The sequence below is a fragment of the Schistocerca piceifrons genome, chromosome 11 (genome assembly GCF_021461385.2).
Source record: "Schistocerca piceifrons isolate TAMUIC-IGC-003096 chromosome 11, iqSchPice1.1, whole genome shotgun sequence".
In the NCBI taxonomy this organism is placed as follows: domain Eukaryota; kingdom Metazoa; phylum Arthropoda; class Insecta; order Orthoptera; family Acrididae; genus Schistocerca; species Schistocerca piceifrons.
In genome coordinates this window covers 48,372,669-48,397,731 of record NC_060148.1, presented here as the reverse complement: position 1 = coordinate 48,397,731, position 25,063 = coordinate 48,372,669, and the positions used below count along the sequence as shown (strand labels likewise).

At 44.7% G+C, this 25,063-nt stretch overlaps 1 protein-coding gene across 1 annotated transcript; it reads left to right on the top strand.

Annotated features, from left to right (window-relative positions):
* Positions 1–492: 492 nt before the first annotated feature.
* LOC124720137 (serine/threonine-protein phosphatase 6 regulatory ankyrin repeat subunit A-like) lies at positions 493–24,693 on the top strand. The gene is made up of 2 exons (XM_047245437.1): positions 493–613; positions 23,823–24,693. Exons 1-2 carry the CDS (start codon positions 513–515, stop codon positions 24,307–24,309), a joined length of 588 nt encoding a protein of 195 aa, XP_047101393.1. The 5' UTR covers positions 493–512; the 3' UTR covers positions 24,310–24,693.
* Positions 24,694–25,063: the final 370 nt, after the last annotated feature.

The following is a 25,063-nucleotide window of genomic DNA, read 5'->3' as shown; positions in this document are numbered from 1 at the left end:
AAATTTCTTTTGGTGCACAGTTCAGAATCTACTCTTCTGTAGTTTACCAACTGTGCATCCTACAGCCAAGTCGCTAACAGCTACCGATACTATCTGATGATAATGGTACAAGTTGAACATGTAAAGATTATTTCCATTTTTATTTCTGTGGGAATGTTGTTTATATGTATTTAAACTACGCTGATGACTAGTTGTCATATCAGTTCTACCTAAATGTTGACCTTAGCTTGTATCTTTTATTTGTACTTTAATTTATTCAGCCTGTTGTTTGCTAAGCGATGCTACTAGTGTGGGGGCTAAACCGATTAGCACAGGGGTAAGTGTCTCAGAGGACCCACTACTGATGTTGAAAGTGTGTGTTCTATTAGTTGTGTCTGGACAAATTCTCAGCAGCATTGTCTGCAGTAGGCTGCCCTCTGTCCTCTGCGTGCACTGCGTGACCACACCCTGTGTCTCTGCACAGCACTCCAGCCGCCGGAGACAGTGAGGTCACCCCCACCAGTCAGCTGCACATGGGCCACAAAAACTGCAGCAGGGCTCCTGTTCCAGATGCAAAGCACACAGCTACCTGCCCCACTCCCACATTTGATGATGCTTCCGTCTCTTTCCTGAGGTGAGTAATGTCGCTATACATGCACGATTTCCACATTCACTATACCACTTATGAGGGCGTTAGCCAAGTGATCTTATCCAAACACAGAATTTCACTTTATTGTATTTTTCGATAAAATACACTCCTGGAAATGGAAAAAAGAACACATTGACACCGGTGTGTCAGACCCACCATACTTGCTCCGGACACTGCGAGAGGGCTGTACAAGCAATGATCACACGCACGGCACAGCGGACACACCAGGAACCGCGGTGTTGGCCGTCGAATGGCGCTAGCTGCGCAGCATTTGTGCACCGCCGCCGTCAGTGTCAGCCAGTTTGCCGTGGCATACGGAGCTCCATCGCAGTCTTTAACACTGGTAGCATGCCGCAACAGCGTGGACGTGAACCGTATGTGCAGTTGACGGACTTTGAGCGAGGGCGTATAGTGGGCATGCGGGAGGCCGGGTGGACGTACCGCCGAATTGCTCAACACGTGGGGCGTGAGGTCTCCACAGTACATCGATGTTGTCGCCAGTGGTCGGCGGAAGGTGCACGTGCCCGTCGACCTGGGACCGGACCGCAGCGACGCACGGATGCACGCCAAGACCGTAGGATCCTACGCAGTGCCGTAGGGGACCGCACCGCCACTTCCCAGCAAATTAGGGACACTGTTGCTCCTGGGGTATCGGCGAGGACCATTCGCAACCGTCTCCATGAAGCTGGGCTACGGTCCCGCACACCGTTAGGCCGTCTTCCGCTCACGCCCCAACATCGTGCAGCCCGCCTCCAGTGGTGTCGCGACAGGCGTGAGTGGAGGGACGAATGGAGACGTGTCGTCTTCAGCGATGAGAGTCGCTTCTGCCTTGGTGCCAATGATGGTCGTATGCGTGTTTGGCGCCGTGCAGGTGAGCGCCACAATCAGGACTGCATACGACCGAGGCACACAGGGCCAACACCCGGCATCATGGTGTGGGGAGCGATCTCCTACACTGGCCGTACACCACTGGTGATCGTCGAGGGGACACTGAATAGTGCACGGTACATCCAAACCGTCATCGAACCCATCGTTCTACCATTCCTAGACCGGCAAGGGAACTTGCTGTTCCAACAGGACAATGCACGTCCGCATGTATCCCGTGCCACCCAACGTGCTCTAGAGGGTGTAAGTCAACTACCCTGGCCAGCAAGATCTCCGGATCTGTCCCCCATTGAGCATGTTTGGGACTGGATGAAGCATCGTCTCATGCGGTCTGCACGTCCAGCACGAACGCTGGTCCAACTGAGGCGCCAGGTGGAAATGGCATGGCAAGCCGTTCCACAGGACTACATACAGCATCTCTACGATCGTCTCCATGGGAGAATAGCAGCCTGCATTGCTGCGAAAGGTGGATATAGACTGTACTAGTGCCGACATTGTGCATGCTCTGTTGCCTGTGTCTATGTGCCTGTGGTTCTGTCAGTGTGATCATGTGATATATCTGACCCCAGGAATGTGTCAATAAAGTTTCCCCTTCCTGGGACAATGAATTCACGGTGTTCTTATTTCAATTTCCAGGAGTGTATAAGTTATAATTGTCAAGGATCGGAATTTTATTTGTTAATTTTTGATATTTGTGTAAGCATGTATCATAGTGTTTCTCGAGATATTTTTGTGGGAACAGAGTGTGAATTACAACCTGTTCAGACCACAATTGGTCCACTCATGCAGTTATTTGACAAAGGTACCATAAACAACTTTTACTCTCCAAATGTAGTGAATGAATAGGTGTGTCGGGTGAAAGCTATCATTTCAGTGGTGGTTTCCCATCTCCTAAAGTAAATTTGTATCAAATTGGTGTTACAGCTACATCTTTGCATTGTAACTAAAATATTACTTTAATGTGAATAAATAATTATGTACAAGTTCGTTATGGTCGTCAAAAGGAAATGACGATGGGTCATTATGAAGGAAAAGATGTAAAAATAATATCCATCAGGAGAATAAGGTTATGGAATGTTGTAGAGTGAAGTTTAATTTTTATGTGATTTCCTGCACTTTTTCTTCAAATTAGTTTTTGACGTTTCAGTATTTAGTAACAGCTGAAAACTTGCGCCATACTGGGTGTACAATACTTGTTTAACATTTGCAACAAGCAGCCTTAACTAGTAGGCCATCCTATCAAACGACCTCACTTATTTCCATGTTCATTTTGCAGACACTCTAATTACGTTTCACGGGATGAGCCGGAATAGCACCATTGAATGAATGGCGTCTGTAAGAGACGGAGGTTCAGTCTGCCACGAGAGCTGAATATGAGGTCGTCTAGCAGTAGTTGTTGGAAATCATTTGTTGGAACATCAGCCTCAACGAAACTGGGAGTCACACGTGCAGTCGTGTGGCGAGGCAGCCTAGTAGTAAAGGCGACTGCTTGTGATGAGCGAGAAATACGTATTCGACATCCAGTATGGGACAAATTTTCGGTGGTCACTACATAATGGTCAAGATGGCTGCTCATGTTAATCCGGCAATCCAGCTGCGCGTGTGGTCAGGTCGAGTCGTGTGTAGTGGCGTACGACGTCTTCTGTAAACAAATCCCTGCAATTGACAGTGTGTCACAGGTGTTGTGGGTACAGATCTTGACTCAGCATGGGGAAATTTCTGCGTAAATGGATCCTGATATCGACTTATATTAATGCAAATCGATTGTCGATGGTAGCAGATAATGGTAGATGACTTTACGAAAAACTGTGAGTGCACATTGCATTACATTTGTTACATATTTAAAGACCTGCTACCTGACATTTTAAAAAGCATGTCGTGCATTATGCAATTTTACATATAATACTGCATTGTTCTACATCACTAGTAAAATTAGTTTTGAACTATAAAAGGAGGGTAATAACAATGAATTACAAAGTAAATTAAATTAGTTGTAGGAAATAGAGTATTAATAAATGAGATTAATTAGAACAGAAAATAGAAACATGGGAAAGGAATGATCTCCAAATATTATTTTACTGTTAAAACAAAATATAACATATTAATTATGATTTGTGTGGTTGCCATTCCATGTGGGAGGGCCTTGGCAGAAACCTTACTAAATGAAATACATCACGAGTGACTGCGAGTGTATTTGTTTATACTGTCTATGGAGTAGCGACACTAATTAGATCTTGTCTAGGGCATACTATTGCACTATTTGTGTTGCCATGGCTAGATGTAGTTACCCATATACATGTCGTATGTGTGCTGTTATCTTGTATGTCTCTGAGCATGATGTTTTTATCTTTAAGCAATGTCATAGGCTGGAGTGGAACCACAGTACCTAAAGATTCGCCTCACCATATAGCATATTCCTTAGATGTAATGAGTGTCTCAGTTCTTCAATTAGTCGTTTTCCTTCCCATTTTTAACTGTTGCATTGAAAATGCATATCAGGTAAATGAAAAAATCACATGCGATGCCTCCTTTCTTATAGTTATCTTTCTTTGTCTGTTTCAGGTATTGAACATCTTATGAGTCTTTGTCTGATGTTGTTGCTGTGCTTGTGTCATTTTCTGTTCCCGCATTTACGTCAATGTCTGTGGTGTGTCTGAGTTTGTGTCCTCCCAAGGATCGTGTTGTTGTGGTTGTTATGTGCTTGTCTGAGATCTGCCTTATGAGTTTCCTCGTCTGTAGATTTCGTGCAGTGTTCTTGAAACATTAACAGTTGCGTTGCTTAGAGCACACTATTTGTCTGGGTCTCGTAGCATTTCTTTGATGTCGTTATGCTCTGTTACAGATCTTACATGTGTGAGGGTGTTGAATGTAATGTCACATGTTCAGGAGACCCATATTCCCCACATGTGCGTGTAGTACTTTAGCTAAGGCCCACTCCGTTCAAGCCCAGTCGCAATGTGAACAACGGCACGGCTTGGATCCGTATGCTTCTGATGAAGCTGTACCTGTAAATTGTGGAAGAAGGAGAAAACACGATGGCCTTTGTCGGTCATCTCCCAGTCCATTTTTCAGGTCTCAAGGTGGCTGTTATTTAATTGACTTGTGTCTGCAAAGTTTTCCCCTGTTATTACTGGAATCTTGTAGTGTGTACCCCTCATGACCCAGCACACCGCCGCTCTGTGGTGGATAATGACGTCAGTGCGGCAAGACCCCAGATCCACACACAAGGCTTCTACTGACGTGGTGCCAAAAGCACGCAGCATTCTGAGTAGCGTGCTCCTCTGTCCTAGCCTCACTGTGCCTCCATAGGCCACTGGACACAGGCAGTGTGTTTATGCACCTGCTGCGAAGCGTAGTAAGGCTCCCAAGAGAGCTGTATTACATGTTTGTAGTGAATGCACAGGACCATATAGTGATTTCATTGCTAATGCACTTACTGTTAAAGTCAAAGACTATGTATTTTGCATGTGAACAATGCGTATACATGCCCTCAATTAGCAACAATGACAGTATTCAACATGCTTTCTTAATATAATTAAGGCGTAATAAAATAAGCTATTGTGTGACATACGAATTTCTTTATTATTCAAGGGGATATATGGGAGCGAAAGAAGAATTGTAAAGTTTATATTTTGGTACAAAGTCCATACGTGAATTTAAGGAAACACAACGCCTGCTCCACAGAGATTCCAGTACTTCGTGCTTTGGTGAACCAGGACAGTCAGCCATGGGCATGCATAAACTGTAGATTCAATTTACATTTAAAAGCCTCGTACGCCATAGGTGGACAATACAATTCACACACAATGATACATAATCGTGGAAGACAGAACACTTATTCTGAAGTTATATCACGAACTGGTAACTGACAAGCATTTGCCAAATGTCGTGCATAAAAGTAATGCAGGTGATGTAACACAAGAAGAGGTGCATGCTAACAGCCAACGAGAAGAAAGTATACAAAAAAATTATTAAAGAGACAGACCACAGCGGGAATCTGTAGAAATGCCAGGTACCTCTCTGCTTGAGGTGACAAGCAAACATGCACACCGCAAAACATACAACATCGTTATGCACAGTGTACATACTGTTGAGGAAAAAGTTTAAAATATATTGTATGTAGTATATTCAAAATTAGTGAATCTCAGTAAAGTACGTGACAGAAAAGGAATTATACCAATTTATAGAGTTACGAAAACCTGAGGGACGCAATCCTAATAAAATATCAAAAAGCGATGAGGGAACTACTGGAGAAGGAAATAAATGTTAGAACAGAACACAAACAAACTACGACAGTATTTAAAAGACTGGTCGAGAATTGTGTTAGTAAGGATAACAAGAAGAGAGCAGAACGTGTGTCGAGAAAGACTTTTGTTATGCATGGTTCCAATAAGCACATCGATGTACAGGTAGAAGAAAGTTAAGACCTTCCTCGCTGACGGCTGTGCGAAGGCGTAAAACAACTTACATAAAAGATCACAAGTTATGAAAGACTAAGTGCCTACGAATGATAGCCTCAGAAACGGAGAGGCTTCGAACGTGCCAGTGTCGTCGGCATCTAGAGAAAGTGGCTGGAGACCAGTAAAACCACGAGCAGACAGTGATGTGTTGAGCGCCCACATCCCATCTCAGAACACTGAGGTCAGAGTTTTGTACAGCAGGGCAGGTGGTGGTCTGGCGGCACAGTAGAATTCTGGTGCCAGCACAAGTGGTTCACAGCAAAAACCTGGCACACGTTGTTGAATGTGAATATGCATACTGCATGATCTGATACAAGTTTGCATGTGGACAGATTAAATCATCATTGTTGGATCTTGCCCACTCGTCTTGTATAGGGTGCCTAATGGATGCTGCATTCTCAGAATTCTACACAATAACTTAAGCTTAAAACGTTAGTAGCTTTATTTCTATAAAGCAGATTGACAATACTTAACTTTAATGTAAAAAGGTGTCACAAGCGATGGGCGACATGCAATATAAAGTAGTCTAGTGCAATATGCAATGTTCAAGCAAGTCTGTCTCTCAGTTTGTGGATCACAACTACCAGTTCTCGTAGCACTCTCTGCTAGTCCATGCTAATGCTGTCCACTAATGTCTGGCCGCAGCTGGCAGGAGCGGCGCCTATATTCATTTCCCGCAGGTGTCAATCCAGTCATGGTGCGGTCCTAATCAGTGCACCATTGGCCCATGTCGTTTCACTGCCTTCTCTGGTCTTGCGTTCTTCGTCTTGGTTAAAGGGGTCTTGTATTGAGTGCGACCATGGTGGCGGATGAATGAGTGTAGGCGCAACGATGGGCCGAAAGCTGTGGCTGCAGAGGACATCAAGCTTCCAGCCGTACCCCGCCATCCGGCCTGTGCTCTGACAAAAATGGCCCCCCTGGATACCACCAGAAGGGTATGCGTCCACCTCCTGGTGTAGAACATGTAGAAGGCGGCGACTGTTGTGTTGTGGGCGGATCCAGCTCTATAGGTAGGACGAGTGGGGACGGAGGAGGCGAAGGCTCCACCTCAATGGGGTCGTCCTGCAGTGTCTTGATGTGCTGTGGCCACTTTGCTCTCTGGACCCGTGAATCAGGGGGAAGAGACACTCAAAAATCGTTGTGTACAGGACAGTGGCGAAGTTGATTTTGATGGCGGCACTGCAAAGCATCTGGAACTTAAAAAAGATACATGCAAGCGCCAAGTCGATGGACCATCCCATCCTTGTCGCCCACTGTTGGGTCTTGCCCACTCGCCTCGTATAGGTTGCTGCCTTCTCGGAATTCTATATAACAATTCAAGTTAATAACTTTAATAGTTTCACTTCGTTAAAGCAGATTGACAATGCATAATTTTAATGTACAAAGGTGTCGCAAACGATGAGGGACACGCAATATAAATCAGAGTCTTGTGTAACATGCAGTGTTCAGGCAAGTCTGTCACAAAGTTTGTGGATCACAACTATCAGTTCTCGTAGCACTCTCTGCTATGCCATGCTAATTCTGTCCACAAATGTCCAGGCGAGGCTGTCAGGAGCGGCGCTTATATACACTTCTTGCAGGTATGGTGCGTCCCTAATCAGTGCACCATTGGCCCATGTCGTTTCACTGCCTTCTCTGGTCTTGAGTTCTTTTTCTTCGTTCTGGCACTCGTGGTTATGCCAGAACCGTCACTACCACTGTAGTGGCAGCAGGCTCATCGAGACTGGACAGTGGATCACTGGAAACGTATGTTCTAGTAGGATGAATCATGTTCTTTTGGTTACATTATGCTGATGGCCATGTCCAGACATGCCATCGTCCAGGTGGACAGTTACCCAAAAGATGCACAGGTCCATATATGCTGCACAGTGAGAGCCGGAGTATGTGGTGGGTGCTATCTCCTGGGCTTACATGACATCTGTCACCGATGCCACCATGACAGCTGAGGATTACCTGTACACTAATGCGGATAACCTGTACATTTTCATACTTTATGTCTTCCTCAACGACTATGACCCTGTCACGAAGACAGGATTGTGGTACAGTGACTGGAGGAGAATGATACTGAACTCCTCTTGTCTCGTCCACATACTTTGCAGCGTGTGAACCTGATGGAACACATTTAGCTAGCTCTCAGACGTCACCTCCACGAATACAAAGCAGTAGTCCATAATTTTCGAGAGCACAGTGTTGTGTAAATGTAGAGATAACACACACATAAATTTAATCAGAATTATGCACAGAAAGGCTAAATAAGGGTGACAGTTACACTGAATCTGATTCTTTGGCATTACACATTGCACACTACAAGCAAAGCAAAGTAGGTGCCAACAGAACAGTTAGTGGCCGAGGACGGAACGCAACAGCAGGCATAGTAAGGAATTACACAACATGTCCCCACTGTCCTCTTTCATCCCCCTCACCATAGAGGATTTCTCTGCATCTACTATCCAGCATGGTAGCCATCCATCTTGGGCAGCTGTCAGGTACCCTCTTGGTCCTAGCCCCCTAACAACACAGGGATCGCACTGCTGATGTCTGAGCTGCAAACTCCCCACATTTGCCAAGCACTACATGCCCATCTTCTTGGGGAATCAGGACTCCTGGTCACAGCCATCATGCCAGGTGGCCTTTGCTGTGGCTGGGTGGCGCCTGTGGAGAGACCCTCTGATCAGAGTGCGAGCCATCTGGGCGCACGACCTACAATAAAGTGCACCAAGTCATCTCTTGTTGGTGACTGGCGCCAGCAATCTCTAAGAAGGGCAGGGTAAACTACAATGTTGACAGATATGATCCTGAATTGTTCTCCTCCGTAGTTACACCATGAGAGGAAGAAAGGAGTATGGAAAAGAGAGAAAGTTGTTCGCCAAGTTATTTAGTCTGCAGCAGAATAGATGGGCACTGCTTTCTGGCTATAAAGCCTCTATTTTCTTTATCAAGAACCTGGAGGACGAGTTTGACGAAGTGGCTGTATTATCGAAAATGAGAAATACGGCAGTCCTAAATTAGACAGCATCCTGAGCCCAACCCTGGGCGTTGCTCGCCTGTGACCTGCTCAGTCATATTCCTCTTTCTGCCATCCCCCATCAACATGGTCCCCCACAACGTCGTCGAGGGGATTATTTTCCACCAGAACCTTCTCTTGCAATCTGACGACAAGCACCACACCAATTTAGAACAGTGGGGTGTTCACTTCATTCGGCATATCTATACGGGACTGAAAAACAATAGGGTTGCTACTGGTGCCTACATCTTGCCCTTTGAGGTTGGTTCATTTCCCAAAAAATCAAGGTGATGGTATATCGATGTGATGTAAAACCATACGTCCTACCCCCTATATGGTGCTTGAACTGCTGGTAATTTGGGCATATGTTTTCCCACAGCAATTCCAGCACCACATGTTGAGACTTGCAAACCGTTACAACATTCTCCTATCAAGGCAACAATTTCTACCCGTAATGAAATGGCAAACTTTTGCATGGTAAGAAAACACACTCATAACCAACTAACTGTATAAAACACGTAAGCACGTTGAGTAAAAGCCTTAATAGGTACTGAATAGAAAAAACACACAACAGTTCTTGCTGGCTATAAACAATATAAAATAATCCACTACGGCATACATTAACAACCTTGCTTGATTATGGCCATATATACATAAACACAAATTTACGTAAGTTAGAGCTTCCAGATGAGCAAGAATTCCTTATGCAATTGACTAGTTCTTACTACGAGGAAAAAGGAATTTTTTCTTCTTTCTTGGAGTACCTTTTACATGTGAGTCTAGTAATACCAGTTATGGTAGGCGAGAGAATGGATCACTCTTAGTGCCTTGCATTTTAAACAGTACAATCATTGGTGCCTTAGACTTTCACAGACATAGCAGAGGCTAACAGTCGAACAAACCCGTAGGTGGCCGGCCGCGGTGGCCGAGCGGTTCTAGCCGCTTCAGTCCAGAACCGCGCGACTGCTACAGTCGCAGGTTTGAATCCTGCCTCGGGCATGGATGTGTGATGTCCTTAGGTTAGTTAGGTTTAAGTAGTTCTAAGTTGTAGGGGCCTGATGACCTCAGATGTTAAGTCTCATAGTGCTCAGAGCCACTTGAACGAAACCCGTAGGTAAGCTGGGAGAGGAAAGAAGCAATCCGAACCACAGATTTACTCTGACTCGCCCCCCTTTGGTCCTCAAAAGGGGACAAACGGACCACCCTTTCTAATATTACCACCTTCCCGCAGGTGGGCAGACGAGAATGAATGGCGGGAAACCCCCAAAATATACGGTTGATATAATTAACATGAATAAGTACATTGAATTCAATTAAACTTCAGAAAATCTGTAACAATCAATACTCAACTTCTGGTGCGTTACGACTCCCAGGCTGAACCAACGCAACACATCTGCCGAGCCGCCAGCTGCCAGGCATTTCAACGGACGCAGTTGTCTTGTGACAGCCAGAGCGAGAGCACCAGCAGCAGCGAGTACTGTTTGTATAAAGCGTTTATTTTGCATTTTGTTTACGACCTTCCACTAAGGAAGGGATTCTATTTGTGTTTATCTGCTCTGCATAGTAACTAACAGTTCTTGATAAAACTTTACGTAGTTTTCGTGTTAGATTTCTTAGTGTTTTCTTGATCGTTTAGAACAGAAAGCGCCCTAAAACCGTCTTTTGTTTGTTTCGCGGCCGTTAGCCACTAGTCACTTGAATCAGCAGTTGTCTTGTGACAGCCAGAGCGAGAGCACCAGCAGCAGCGAGTACTGTTTGTATAAAGCGTTTTTGTACTTATTTGCTGCGCTTAGCTTTTAAATAGTTTTTCTGGGAAAACCTAGCGTAGTTTTCGCGTCTCGTATTTCAGTGAGTGTTTCTTGATTATCAGAGTAGCTCATCAGAAGATTATCTTGGGAATTTGTCACCGTATAGGGTAGGGTAAACATAGTCATGTGTAGGGACTGTGGTTGTTGTGAGCGGACGCAAGGAGAATTGGCCACTCTTCGGGGGCAGGTGGAGGCTTTGTCTGTTAGGCTCATCGAGCTCGAGGCGCAGGCGTCGGCTCGTAGTGGCGTTGGGGCAACTGTGGTGAGACCTATGCCTACTTCGGTGGCCTTGGAATCACATGGAACCCCTGATGTCGCTGCGTCTTCCGGCAGTGAGCATCTTACCGGTCAGCCATCACTCCAGGGTGAATGGCGGACAGTGGTGGGCTCGCGCGTGCCTGGCCGAAAGGCGAAGGTGGGATCTGGCCGCGTGGCAGCTGCCTTACCCCTTTCCAACAGGTACGGGGTGCTTCCTAGTGGTGATGACATCGTTTCCGAGCCACCACAGGATGCCTCGCCTGTTGGGCCAGTGGCCGATTCTCCGGCAAGGTCCCGACAGTCACAGAGGGCGGGCCTATTAGTTATAGGGAGCTCCAACGTTGGGCGGGTTATGGAGCCCCTCAGGAAAATAGCGGGTAGGTCGCGGAAGAAAGCCAGTGTGCACTCGGTGTGCTTGCCGGGGGGTCTCGTCCGTAATGTGGAGGAGGCCCTTCCGGCAGCTATTGAACGCACTGGGTGTGACCGGCTGCAGATAGTAGCACATGTCGGAACGAATGACGCCTGCCGCTTGGGTTCTGAGGCCATCCTTGGTTTCTTCCGGCGGCTGGCTGATTTGGTGAAGACAACCAGCATCGCACGCGGAGTGCAAGCTGAGCTTAATATCTGCAGCATAGTGCCCAGAGTCGATCGCGGTCCTCTGGTTTGGAGCCGTGTGGAGGGTCTAAACCAGAGGCTCAGACGACTCTGCGACTATAATGGTTGCAAATTCATCGACCTCCGTTATTGGGTGGAGAACTGTAGGGCCCCCCTAGACAGGTCAGGCGTGCACTACACACCGGAAGCAGCTACTAGGGTAGCAGAGTACGTGTGGCGTGCACACGGGGGTTTTTTAGGTTAGAGGGACCCCCCCTTGGGCGAAACGATAAAATACCTGACGGCTTACCAGAGAGGACATTATCATCGTTCATAAAGAACGTCCGTCCTCAGAGACCAAAAACAGGAAAAGTTAACGTAATATTGGTAAACTGCAGGAGTATCCAGGGCAAGGTTCCTGAATTAGTATCTCTTATTGAAGGAAATAGTGCGCATATAGTATTAGGAACGGAAAGTTGGTTAAAACCGGAAGTGAACAGTAACGAAAACCTAGACACAGAATGGAATATATACCGCAAGGATAGGATAAACGCCAATGGTGGAGGAGTATTTATAGCAGTAAAGAATTCAATAATATCCAGTGAAGTTATTAGCGAATGCGAATGTGAAATAATCTGGGTTAAGCTAAGTATCAAAGGTGGGTCAGATATGATAGTCGGATGCTTCTATAGACCACCTGCATCAGCAACCGTAGTAGTTGAGCGCCTCAGAGAGAACCTGCAGAACGTCGTGAAGAAGTTTCGTGATCATACTATTGTAATAGGGGGAGACTTCAATCTACCAGGTATAGAATGGGATAGTCACACAATCAGAACTGGAGCCAGGGACAGAGACTCTTGTGACATTATCCTGACTGCCTTGTCCGAGAATTACTTCGAGCAGATAGTTAGAGAACCAACTCGTGAAGCTAACGTTTTAGACCTCATAGCAACAAATAGACCGGAACTTTTCGACTCCGTGAATGTAGAAGAGGGTATCAGTGATCATAAGTCAGTGGTTGCATCAATGACTACAAGTGTAATAAGAAATGCCAAGAAAGGAAGGAAAATATACTTGCTTAACAAGAGTGATAGGGCACAAATCGCAGAATATCTGAGTGACCACCATCAAACGTTCATTTCTGAGGAAGAGGATGTGGAACAAAAATGGAAAAAATTCAGAAACATCGTCCAGTACGCCTTAGATAAGTTCGTACCGACTAAGGTCCAAAGCGAGGGGAAAGATCCACCGTGGTATAACAATCATGTACGAAAGGTACTACGGAAACAAAGAAAGCTTCATCATAGGTTTAAGAGTAGTCGAATCATAGCTGATAAGGAAAAGCTGAACGAAGCGAAAAAGAGCGTAAAGAGAGCAATGAGAGAAGCATTCAACGAATTCGAACATAAAACATTGGCAAACAATCTAAACAAGAACCCTAAAAAGTTTTGGTCATATGTAAAATCGGTAAGCGGATCTAAATCCCCTATTCAGTCACTCGTTGACCACGATGGCACCGAAACAGAGGACGACCGAAGAAAGGCAGAAATACTGAATTCAGTGTTCCGAAACTGTTTCACTGCGGAAAATCGTAACACGGTCCCTGACTTCAGCCGTCGCACGGACGCCAAAATGGAAAATATTGAAATAAACGATATCGGAATTGAAAAACAACTGCTATCACTTAGTAGCGGAAAAGCATCCGGACCAGACGAGATACCCTTAAGATTCTACAGTGATTATGCTAAAGAACTCGCCCCCTTTCTATCAGCAATTTATCGTAGATCGCTGGAAGAACGTAAAGTACCTAGCGACTGGAAGAAAGCGCAGGTCGTTCCCATTTTCAAGAAGGGTCATAAATCAGATGCGAATAATTATAGGCCTATTTCGCTTACGCCAATCTGTTGTAGAATAATGGAACATGTTTTGTGTTCTCGTATTATGACTTTCTTAGATAATACAAATCTCCTTCATCATAACCAACATGGATTCCGCAAACAGAGATCATGTGAAACTCAGCTCGCCCTATTTGCCCAAGAAATTCACAGTGCCGTAGACACTGGCGAGCAGATTGATGCCGTATTCCTGGACTTCAGGAAGGCATTTGATACGGTTCCGCACTTACGTTTAGTGAAAAAAATACGAGCTTACGGAATAGCGGACCAGGTTTGTGATTGGATTCAGGATTTCCTAGAAGAAAGAACACAACATGTCATTCTTAACGGTTCAAAATCTGCAGATGTAGAGGTAATTTCGGGAGTACCGCAAGGAAGCGTGATAGGACCTTTATTGTTTACAATATACATAAATGACTTAGTTGACAACATCGGTAGCTCCGTGAGGCTATTTGCAGATGACACGGTTGTCTATAAGAAAGTAGCAACATCAGAAGACTCGTACGTACTCCAGGAAGACCTGCAGAGGATTAATGCATGGTGCGACAGCTGGCAGCTTTCCCTAAACGTAGATAAATGTAATATAATGCGCATACATAGGGGCAGAAATCCATTCCAGTACGATTATGCCATAGGTGGTAAATCATTGGAAGCGGTAACGACCGTAAAATACTTAGGAGTTACTATCCGGAGCGATCTGAAGTGGAATGATCACATAAAACAAATAGTGGGAAAAGCAGGCGCCAGGTTGAGATTCATAGGAAGAATTCTAAGAAAATGTGACTCATCGACGAAACAAGGAGCTTACAAAACGCTTGTTCGTCCGATTCTTGAGTACTGCTCATCAGTATGGGACCCTTACCAGGTTGGATTAATAGAAGAGATAGACATGATCCAGCGAAAAGCAGCGCGATTCGTCATGGGGACATTTAGTCAGCGCGAGAGCGTTACGGAGATGCTGAACAAGCTCCAGTGGCGGACACTTCAAGAAAGGCGTTACGCAATACGGAGAGGTTTATTATCGAAATTACGAGAGAGCACATTCCGGGAAGAGATGGGCAACATATTACTACCGCCCACATATATCTCGCGTAATGATCACAACGAAAAGATCCGAGAAATTAGAGCAAATACGGAGACTTACAAGCAGTCGTTCTTCCCACGCACAATTCGTGAATGGAACAGGGAAGGGGGGATCAGATAGTGGTACAATAAGTACCCTCCGCCACACACCGTAAGGTGGCTCGCGGAGTATAGATGTAGATGTAGATGTAGAAGGCGCGCCGATTTTCAGAACCTCCTCCCCGGTCGACAGCATACGGCCGAACTGCAAATTAGGCCCCTCGCAAACCCACGCTCAGGAAGACTCCTTTCGCGACGAGCAGTTAATGCCGCATAGCATGGAGCCGCTGTTCGCGTCTCTTACGCTGATGCCGCGATCTGCACGCTGTCCCTCTGGCACCAGCAGAGAAGTCGCTTCTTCATGCCGCAACTGCAAACTCTCCACAAGAGCCCATACAGCCACATCATAAACCCACGCGAACAGCCCACTTTTCCCCTTTCCCTCTAGAGGGAGACACCGAAGCCTTCAATGGCGACATCAGCACCACCGCCAGAGAAAGGAGGGCGACTGCTGCACGCTACGTGCTGTGGCGCGCTTTTCAAAGCTAACTTTACTATGGCTCACCAGTGGTCCCAACACCACCAGTCCCTAGCAGTTCCAGGTCTGAGGACGAGGTGGAGATCGTAGAATCCCTCAAGGTCCTAGATCTTGCTGACGCTTCAGACGCAACAGTCCTGGATACCAGCACTCATGGTGACACTGAGGCATAAACTGTATCCTTGATCCCTTCATGAATTCCCAAATGACTGACTACCTATTGCTCCAGTGGAACTGCGGCGGTTTTTTCTCCCACCTCGCTGAACTATGGCAACTTTTAAGCATTATATTTGCGTTTTGCATTGCTTTTCAGGAAACGTGTTTTCCTGTGATGTGGACCCCAGCCCTCTGTGCCTGACATGGGTACTACAAAAATTGTACTGACTGTGACAGGCTGCAAGGTGGAGTCTGCATCTATGTCTATGTGTGTAGCGAACCTATGCCCGTTGAAACACTTTTGGGAACTGTGAGGACAATTCAGGAAATTACCGTCAGCAATATATACGTCCCTCCAGACAATGAAGTTTTGCACCATGTATTAGCTGCACTAATTTCTCAAGTCCCACCACCACCCCCAATTTTCCTACTTCTGGGTGATTTTAATGCCCCTAACTTTGTTTGGAGTGGAACCAAGATTGCTGCTGTGGTATGGCTTTCAATGATCTACTAACTCACCTCAGTTTTTGCCTCCTCATTACAGGTGCCCCCATTCACTTTAGTGTGGCATATAACACATACTGAGCCATTGATCCATTGGTTTGCAGTCCTGGTCTGCTCCTTTATATCCATTGGAGATCTCACAACGACTTGTGTGGTAGTGACCACTTTCCACTCTTTCTGTCCCTACCCCAGCATCGCCTGGACACTTGCCCATATGGGCTCTTACCAATGCTGAATGGGATACTTTCAAGTGCACTACAACTGTTGAATCTCCTTGGTATAGGACCACCATTACTACCATTGTTGCCCAAGCTGAATCTTGAATCCCTAGTTCCTCAGGTTGCCCCAGTGGAAGTCAGTGCCTTGGTGGTCACTCAAAATCACTGTGGCCATTAGAGACTGTATGTGGCCCTTCAACATCATCAGCGCCATGGATTTCTAGAGCATGTCATTGCCTTCAAACGGCATCGTGTCCAGGTCTGTCAGCTCATTGAATGATGGGAGTATTGGGAACGATACATCTCCACCATTGGCACAAAAACCTCTCCTTCCCAGGTCTGGACCAAGCTCAGATGCCTTTACGGATATGAGACTCCTGCAGGTATACATGGAATTTCGAGATGGAGCTGTATATGCCGATCCACACAATTGCAGAATGTCTTGTGGATCATTATCTTAGCACCTCTGCATCTGAGAATTAAACAGTGGTGAAACGACAATTCCTATCTCTCGCTCCACACCAATCCGAGCCATATAGTGCTCCCTTCAGTGAGTTGGAATTGCTCAGTGCCCTTGCCAATTCTCCTGACTCAACCCCCTGGGCAGACCACATCCATTCCCAAAAGCTTAAACGTCTGTCAGTGGATTATCAGCGCCACTTCTTTGCCATCATCAACTGAATCTCGAGCGATGGCGACTCCCCATCGCAGTGCCAGGGAAGTATGATCATCCCAGTGCTAAATCCTGGTAATAACCTGCTAGATTTGGGCTGTTATCGTCCTATCAGCCTCACCAACGTTGTGTGCAAGCTGCTTGCATGTATGGTGAGCTGGCCGTTGTGTTGGCTCCTCAAGTCTCAGCGTCTTCTGGCTCCCTCCCAGGGCGGTTTTTGGCGAGTTCTCTCCACCACTGACAACTTACTCTGCCCAGAGACTGCCATCTGAATGGTCTTTTCCAGGCGTCAGCACCTCATTTCCGCCTTTTTTGGTCTGACGAAAGCCTACCATATCACTTGGCGACACCACATCCTCTCTACTCTGCATGAGTGGTGTCTTTGGGGCCCGCTCTCGATTTTTATACGGAACTTTTTGTCGCTAAGAATTTCAGAGCTCAAGCTGGTGCCTCACACTGTTCGCCTCACATCCAAGAGAATGGGGTCCCACACGGCTCTGTCCTGAGCGTCCCAATCTTTTTAATCGTCGTTAACGGTCCTCAGTATCTCCCCACCTACATGCTGATGATTTTTGTATTTCCCTTTGCTCCTCTTCTGTTGGTGTGGCTGAACGTCGACTGCTAGAAGTCATACAAAAGGTGCAGCAGTGGGTCCTCACTCACAGGTTTCAGTTTTCAGCTGCCAAGACTTGCGTCATGCCCTTCTGTTTTTGTTGTACTGCCATCTCCATCTGGAACTTTACCTTGATGGCCAACTACTTAATGTAGTGGAGACATTCTGCTTTTTGGGACTGGTCTTTGATACTTGCTTAACTTGGCTTCCCCATCTTCGTCAGCTTAAGGAAATGTGCTGGCAGCATGTTAATGTTATTCAATGCCTGCACCACAACGAATGGGGTGCTGATCGCCCTACACTGCTGCAGCTGTGCAAAGCACTTTGCAGTCCCTTCGTTCCTATGGATGCCTGGTGTGGGGTTCTACTTTGCCCTCAGCATTCCAGCTGCTGGACTCTATATACCACTGTGTGACAAGAGCTTCCCAAACCAGCGGTCTAGTAAAGGCTGGTGTTCCTCCATTGCGAATTAGGTGACAGCAGTTGCTTGCGAATTATACTGCCCATATTCATTATTCGCCTTACCATTCAAATAATGATCTGTTTTTCCTAATATGGCTACCCATCCCTGACACCAGCAGCGCAGATGGGGGATGTCAGTTGCAGTTTGTGTTTGCTTCTTACTGATCTCGACACTTTCCTTCTAACACTTTTCTATGTTTTCACCTCGTGGTCCATACCACAGCCACTGGTTTGTCTGGACCTATCGCAAAGCCCAAAAGGCTCAGTTCCACCTGTGGCCTCCATAGCAGTTTTTCTCTATTCTTGGTGAGTTCCAGGACTCAGAAACAGTCTACACAGATGGCTCAATGGCTCTTGTTAGCTCCGCTTATGCTCACGTTGGACATGCTGAACAGAGCTCCTAGCTGGATTGCTTCAGTGTTTTCAGTCCACAGTTGGTAGCTATCTCTTGCACACTTCAGCATATCCATTCCTGCACAGGTGAGTCCTTCGTCATCTCTAGTGACTCTTTAAGTAGCATACAAGCTCTCAATCAGTGCTTCCCTCACCACCCTTTGCTGTTAACTATCCAGCAGTCTCTTTGTGCCCTCGGCGACAGCGGACATTCAGTGACCTACATTAGGACCCCAGGACATGCTGGGATCCTGGGCAGTGAACTTGCTGTCAGGTTGACCAAACATGCTACCAGTAAACCAACTCTGGAGATCTTACCATTGGAGACTGATCTCCAGTTGGTCTCATGCTGTAAAGTTTTCAGGATCTGGGATGCTGAATGACACACAGTCAGTACACCAAATAAACTATGTGTTGTCAAGGAGAATACGAATCTGTGATAATCATCCATGCAAGCCACTCGCAGGGAGTCTGTTGTCCTTTGCTAACCCCACATCAGCCGCACCTGGCTGACTCATAGACACCTCCTCCGTCGCTAGGACGTACCTCAGTGCTGCTGTAGGTCCCACTTGACTGTCGTCCTCATCTCACTGGACTCCCCTAGTTTAGTTGCTCTGCAGTGGACTTTTAACCTTCCCATCACACTGTTAACGGTGTTGGGAGTCAATGTCTTAACGGTTGACATCGTTTTACGTTTTATTTGTGAGGGGAATTTTTATCACACAATCTAATGGTGAGCATCTGGCTTTTTCTACCTTTATTTTAACTCTTCCTCAGTCTTTCTTTGCTGTTTTTTACCCTTGGTGTTCGTATTTTCCCTGTCCAAGTTCGTCTAGCCTTGTCTTTAAGGCTGGAGGTTTTAGTGTGTTGCAGAGTGGCTCGCTCATCCTTTATTTCTGTTGTGATCACCCAGTTCTGGCCATCTGCTATATTATTCTGATACCATCCACTGTTTTTTCTTTTAGTTTACGTTTTCGCCTTTTACTTTCCTGATATAGTTTTGGTAATGTTTTTAACCCGAGAGCTGTTTGAATGTTGGGAAAGGGACAGATGACAGCGTAGTTTGATCCCATTACTCCCCACACCAACCAACCAACTAAAACTGCTTCTCATAAAGAATCGAGCTGAATGCAGTTTTCGTAGTACTATAGCTAGGAACATGTCAGATCTATTGCCAGAATGAACAGATATATTTTATATCAGACCTCAGTTGTATGTCACATCCAGCGAAAATGATAGTTGGGTTTGACAATGCATATGACTGAGTGAAAAACAATTTTTAATATGACTGTAAGAAAAATGCTATTTAACAGATGAGTGACTAACATGATATACAGTGTTATAATTAACGAGGCATCCACAGTCATCGTTAGTCAGCATCTTATGACACCACTATACCCAGATTAGTATTGGATGGCTGCTGCCAGCAACATCACATGCTACTGATTTTAAATCACATCTCGTAATATGACAAGGACTTCAGGTTTCCAAGATGAAGAAGATATGTAAGGAAAACGCTCATAAATCTGTTTGCAGTTCAACAGGAACTAAAATTTGCAGAAAACTGCACACGTTTGAGCAGCAAAACCAGTAATTGACTACAAAACAGTTCCAGCTCATAAAACTAGCCTAAATATCATCTCCATAAATGTAACAGACGAGAGGATGCTTGCGGATCTTATGTATTTTCCCACAATTTACAACACGGTTTGAGTTAGTTAGGAACATAACCGTATGTCAGTGCTTGAAAGGGTAGACGGCAGTGACACAAAAATTACTTATAAGATACAAGTGGTAAATTTCATGAAGACTTATACCATTGGTAAAAGTATTTAGCAGTAGTATTTCCACTGTCCACAACATTTCCAAACAGAACACAGGCAGTGGTGTATTCCTTCATGTGTAATGACAGCACCTACAAGACCATCTTTAGTGTCACAATGCTACAGGACATGCAGATGTTGGATCTCAAGCCATGGAACTGAATGTCACGAAAGACTAGAAATTACTGCTATGTCTAAATGCATTCTCATTCCATATGAAGCATCTAGCAGACACACTTCGATCAATGTAGATCTAATAAATCACAAGCTAGATTCTGTTTCCGAGTATTAGTTGGACACAGTTTTTTTTTGTCAGGGAATAATCTAAATAATCCCTTGCTGACCACAAAACTCAGAGCCTGCAGGTAGGAGGTAATTTGTGATAATGTTACCATCACAGATAAATTATACAGTTTCCTATCCCTCCAAGTTTACCTTGCCTGCAATTCTGAATAGTAGACAAATGATGAATGGAGCTGCATGACGGAAAAAACATGTTCACCAACAGAGCAACTTACAAACACATGGAATTCAAGTGCATTCCTAAACCGAAATATACTGATCACTAATGCACTAAATCACTATTTTAAAGAAAAGAAATCCTATTAACTCTCTCTCAAAGTGAAAGGTTAAAAAATCTGTTAAAGTGTCTGTTCATGCTAAGTAGGAAATCTAACTTGCGGTCGTGATGTGAAACAAAATTTAAACTGTCACTAATGTTCATTACATTACTTTGCAAGTTCAACTTTTCTGAGCGGTTTTCCAGGATATCATTTCACTTCAGCGCATGTTCATTGTTTTCAGTGTGATTGGCTTCTTCTTTCTTAGTGCATTAGATTAATTTCACTTCAATTATTGCTTATGGCACATACTATCTCTCAAATGGTTCAAATGGCTCTGAGCACTATGGGACCTAACTTCTAAGGTCATCAGTTCCCTAGAACTTAGAACTACTTAAACCGATCTAACCTAAGGACATCACACATATCCATGCCCGTGGCAGGATTCGAACCTGCGACCGTAGCGGACTTATTATAACAGAATTATATTTTTATAGTATGTTTGTGTTCCTGCTACTTTCATGAAGTGAAACATTATTTTTCATCACTAGAGAGGAAAAACTGTGTGCCAAAATTATAAATGAAAAACACTGTTTTGAGAATCATTCAGCTAAAAGTCCGTTAAGTATAACAAATTTTTTATGAAGTCATTCATACATTTCAGAGTGAATCATAAGTTACCCCACTTCCTGTTAGTATTCTACGTACAGTAATCCATATGCAGAGAGCAAACTTTTAATTTATGGGAGCACAGTCAGTCCCATGGTTTGAGATCCTACATCTGCATGTACTGTAGCATTGTGACACTAAAGGCAGTCTTGAAGATGCTGTCATTACATAGAAAGTGACACACCAGTGGCTGTGTTCTGTTAGGAAATTTTTTGGGCAGTGGAAAGACTGCTGCTAAATACTGAAAGAATTTGGAGTGACTCATTATTACTAACAAAGTTAATATGTATGTAATACTTGTCAAAAATATGAGAGAAAATGCTAGGAAAGCTTATGATGTGTAGTTTTCATTTTCATGTATGCAATTTTGGGAATGGTTTGCAGGTCTCCACCATATCCATTGTACATCAGTGCTAGAAACACCACTCAACAATTTGCCTGCTACACCACACCCCATCAGAGATCACTCGAGTATGGAAGGTGGCTATCATCGGTTCACAGCTGAGGCACACCCATGCTGGGTGGTACCACTACCAGCCCCAATAACCACACATATGAAAGGCAAAGACTCATCGCTCTGTAGAAGTTGTGTGTGGCTGCTTCAGCAACAGATTTAGAGTACAGAGTAGCGGATCATTTTTTATCAGCGAGAAACTTTGTGGCACAGAAGCCCACATACGACTGATCAAACAGAATATAGACTTGCAGCATCTTGTCCACCCATAAAATCTGTTGGATTGGAGGAGAAGTGGATCATGCACTGGGTGTACTCATGACCCAATGATCTGTAATTAAAGTGGCGATTCCATAAAATATTCAGTAGTAATGAGAAACCGTAGTAGATTAAGTGTCTTAAATCGTCACTGATTCTGGTCAGGTTATAAATGATTACCATTAAAGTACCAGTAATGATAGATTAACGCCTGTTTGTGAAGCAGCTTCCACAGCTCCGTATTAACTGGCCCAAACAGCTCAGAGTCTGTCTCTCATCTGTAGGATTTTTTTGAATCTGGAGAAGTGACTTTGACGTCTGTCAGTGATCTGTGCATTTAAAAACTAAGTAGCACTACTTCAAACATTCAGTGTCACACCGTGGGTACACCTTCACCAGACTACACACACACACGCACACACACACACACACAAAACACACACACACACACAAACATGTGTGCGAGGCAAACATAACTACACTGCCTTCACCAGGAAAACACCAAGTTAAGCACTGTAGGAGTCAAAAGGGCTTCAGAGCTGTTGGTTCCTGTACAGTCATTCAGGATTCACGTCTGTTTCTCTCTATATAGAATAGATCCATTATTATCTCATGCAGTTATTAGAACTATAAAATGAGTTTTGAGTATGTCAACTGTATGATTTTCAATAGAATCAGCAACATTTGCAAATCTGTCTGCTCAAAATATTTCTAGAAAAAGGAATTATGTATTTTATTGACCATCGGATATTGGATTCATTATTTTAATACGTCATTTACCAGAATAATGGAAATAATTACTTCTAAATTGACTTTAGTTTCAAAAAATGTTACTAAGTTCTTCTCCTGAGCACATGCCGCACAGTGCGTTGTATCAGCATGTAGGTATTTTCGTTTAGACCCGTCCTAGCGAGATTGTCGCATGTGAATTACATACTGCAGCACTTTCCAGGAAACAAGATTTACTTTCCAACGGTTGTCATATCGAGAAAAGTACATTAAACTTTAATTTACTCTCATGATCTCGCTGTCACCTTAAGGTGCATCACAGCCAGAGGAATATAAGACGAAAGTTTCTCTCTCTCTTCTCTCTCTCTCTCTCTCTCTCTCTCTCTCTCTCTCTCTCTGTGTGTGTGTGTGTGTGTATGTTTCTGTGTGTGTGAGTGTGTGTGTGTGTGTGTGTGTGTGTGTGTTTGTTTGTTTGTTTGTGTTAGTTCTTGCGTGTATGTGCATCTGTCAATGAGTGTGATTGTGTGTAGGGGTAGAGAAGTCCAGTTTGGTATCATTGCTGTATCCGAAACGTAACTACTAAATGGTTTCCTGGTTAACAGTAGCTTTCTCTGTTTGACGAGTTTGTGTCAAGAAACTTGTTGATAATTTGGTTTACTTTTGTTCCTGTAGTAACAGAAACTTCTCTTTAAATAGCAGGAGATGTCATTAGCATTATTTGTCACATTTGCATGTGTCAGAGAGGACTGCTATACACAGAGACGTAGTAATGGCTGAAAGAATTGGAAGGCAACAACGTCTATAACGACTGAATTCTAAGGTCAAAAAACTAACGATCACAAATTAAAGTGACAAAATGTGATAACTTTGCATCTTGAGAGTTGGAGTGTAGGAATTTTTTGTGGAGAGTGCATGAAGAATTTGAGTGGATGGCGTAAATGTGCATCTGTACATTAATATAAAATAACTTTCTCAGTGTTCTGCATCACAGAAGGGAGATTTATCAGTTGTCAGAGAGATGAGTTTTAGAATTGGTTACAGTTGTACCACTCTGATACGCTTCTTCATCAGAAGTGTGTGTTTGAAGGAAAGTGTGAGAATTTCTGTGTTTTGTGTAGGGCCCTCTCTGCAGCAGAGAAAGGCAGGAGGCTGATCAAGGCAGCTAACGATGGGACAGTGCAAGAGCTGCAGATGCTGCTGGCAGCTGGGGCTGATGTGGGTGCGACGGATGGGAACAAGAACACTGCACTGCACTGGGCAGCCTGGGAGGGTCACGTGGAAGCGGCGAGCTGTCTGGTGGGGGCTGGCGCGGAGGTGGACGCCGGGAACTGGGTCCAGAACACGCCACTCCACTGGGCTGCATGGGGCGGCCGGCCGGCCGTGGTGCGGCTGCTGGCGGCGGCCTCTGCAGACCTTAATGCCAGGAACGTGGACGGGGACACGCCGCTGCACTTTGCAGCAGAGCATGGCCGCACGGAGGAGGCGACTGCACTGCTCGATGCAGGGGCTGACAGCGGGGCCAGGAATCACAAGGGGAAAACCCCAGTGGACCGCGCCAGCCAGTTCAACCACCAACACTGGATAGACAGGATAAGACGAAAGTAGCAGTACAATCACACCTCTGAAGTAAAAATAACACTACAGTAGCGACAATTTGAGATTTACATAAACTAATGAGTGTAGCAAGAATCGAATTTCCTTCCATGAAACCTCAACAATAATCGAAACGTATATCATTAATAATAAACGCGTTTTTAACTACATTCATTATTGTAAAGTAATTGGTAAGAATAAGCTATTGCAAATAACACCACAGCCAGTGTCACAGTAAGGCGTTGTACTGTAGCGGTAAGTTGCTGGACTACAGTAACAATAAATCTTCAATTTAATCAACAACAATTTATTTATTGAACCAACTGTGCAGTTTGTAAACACTGCCAGTGGAGGTCGGCCAAGTATGACTTTAAGTAAACAGTTATGATGAAAGTCCAAAGACAGCTCTCTGAACAGAGAAAGAGCACATTGTATTGAGGAGGAACATCAGTCATCCCCAAGGAACCCCCAGAGGCTTAGTTTGTGTGTCAGAATACTGTAATACAGTATCACAGTAGCTGCAGAAAAAATAACAATGATTACTTAAAACAATTCCCACACGAAAAACAATTTCTCTTACAATACAATAAAGATATTACAGCACTTCTTAAAAACATCAAGAAATTTCTTATTTGCACAAGATAATCATTTACAAGAGAAAACACACTCAGCAATTATATCCATGTCTTGCAGAGTTGCAAATGTGTTTACACAGCAACGTTTTCCAACATTCATGATAAGACATACACACACAGAAATTCTCATT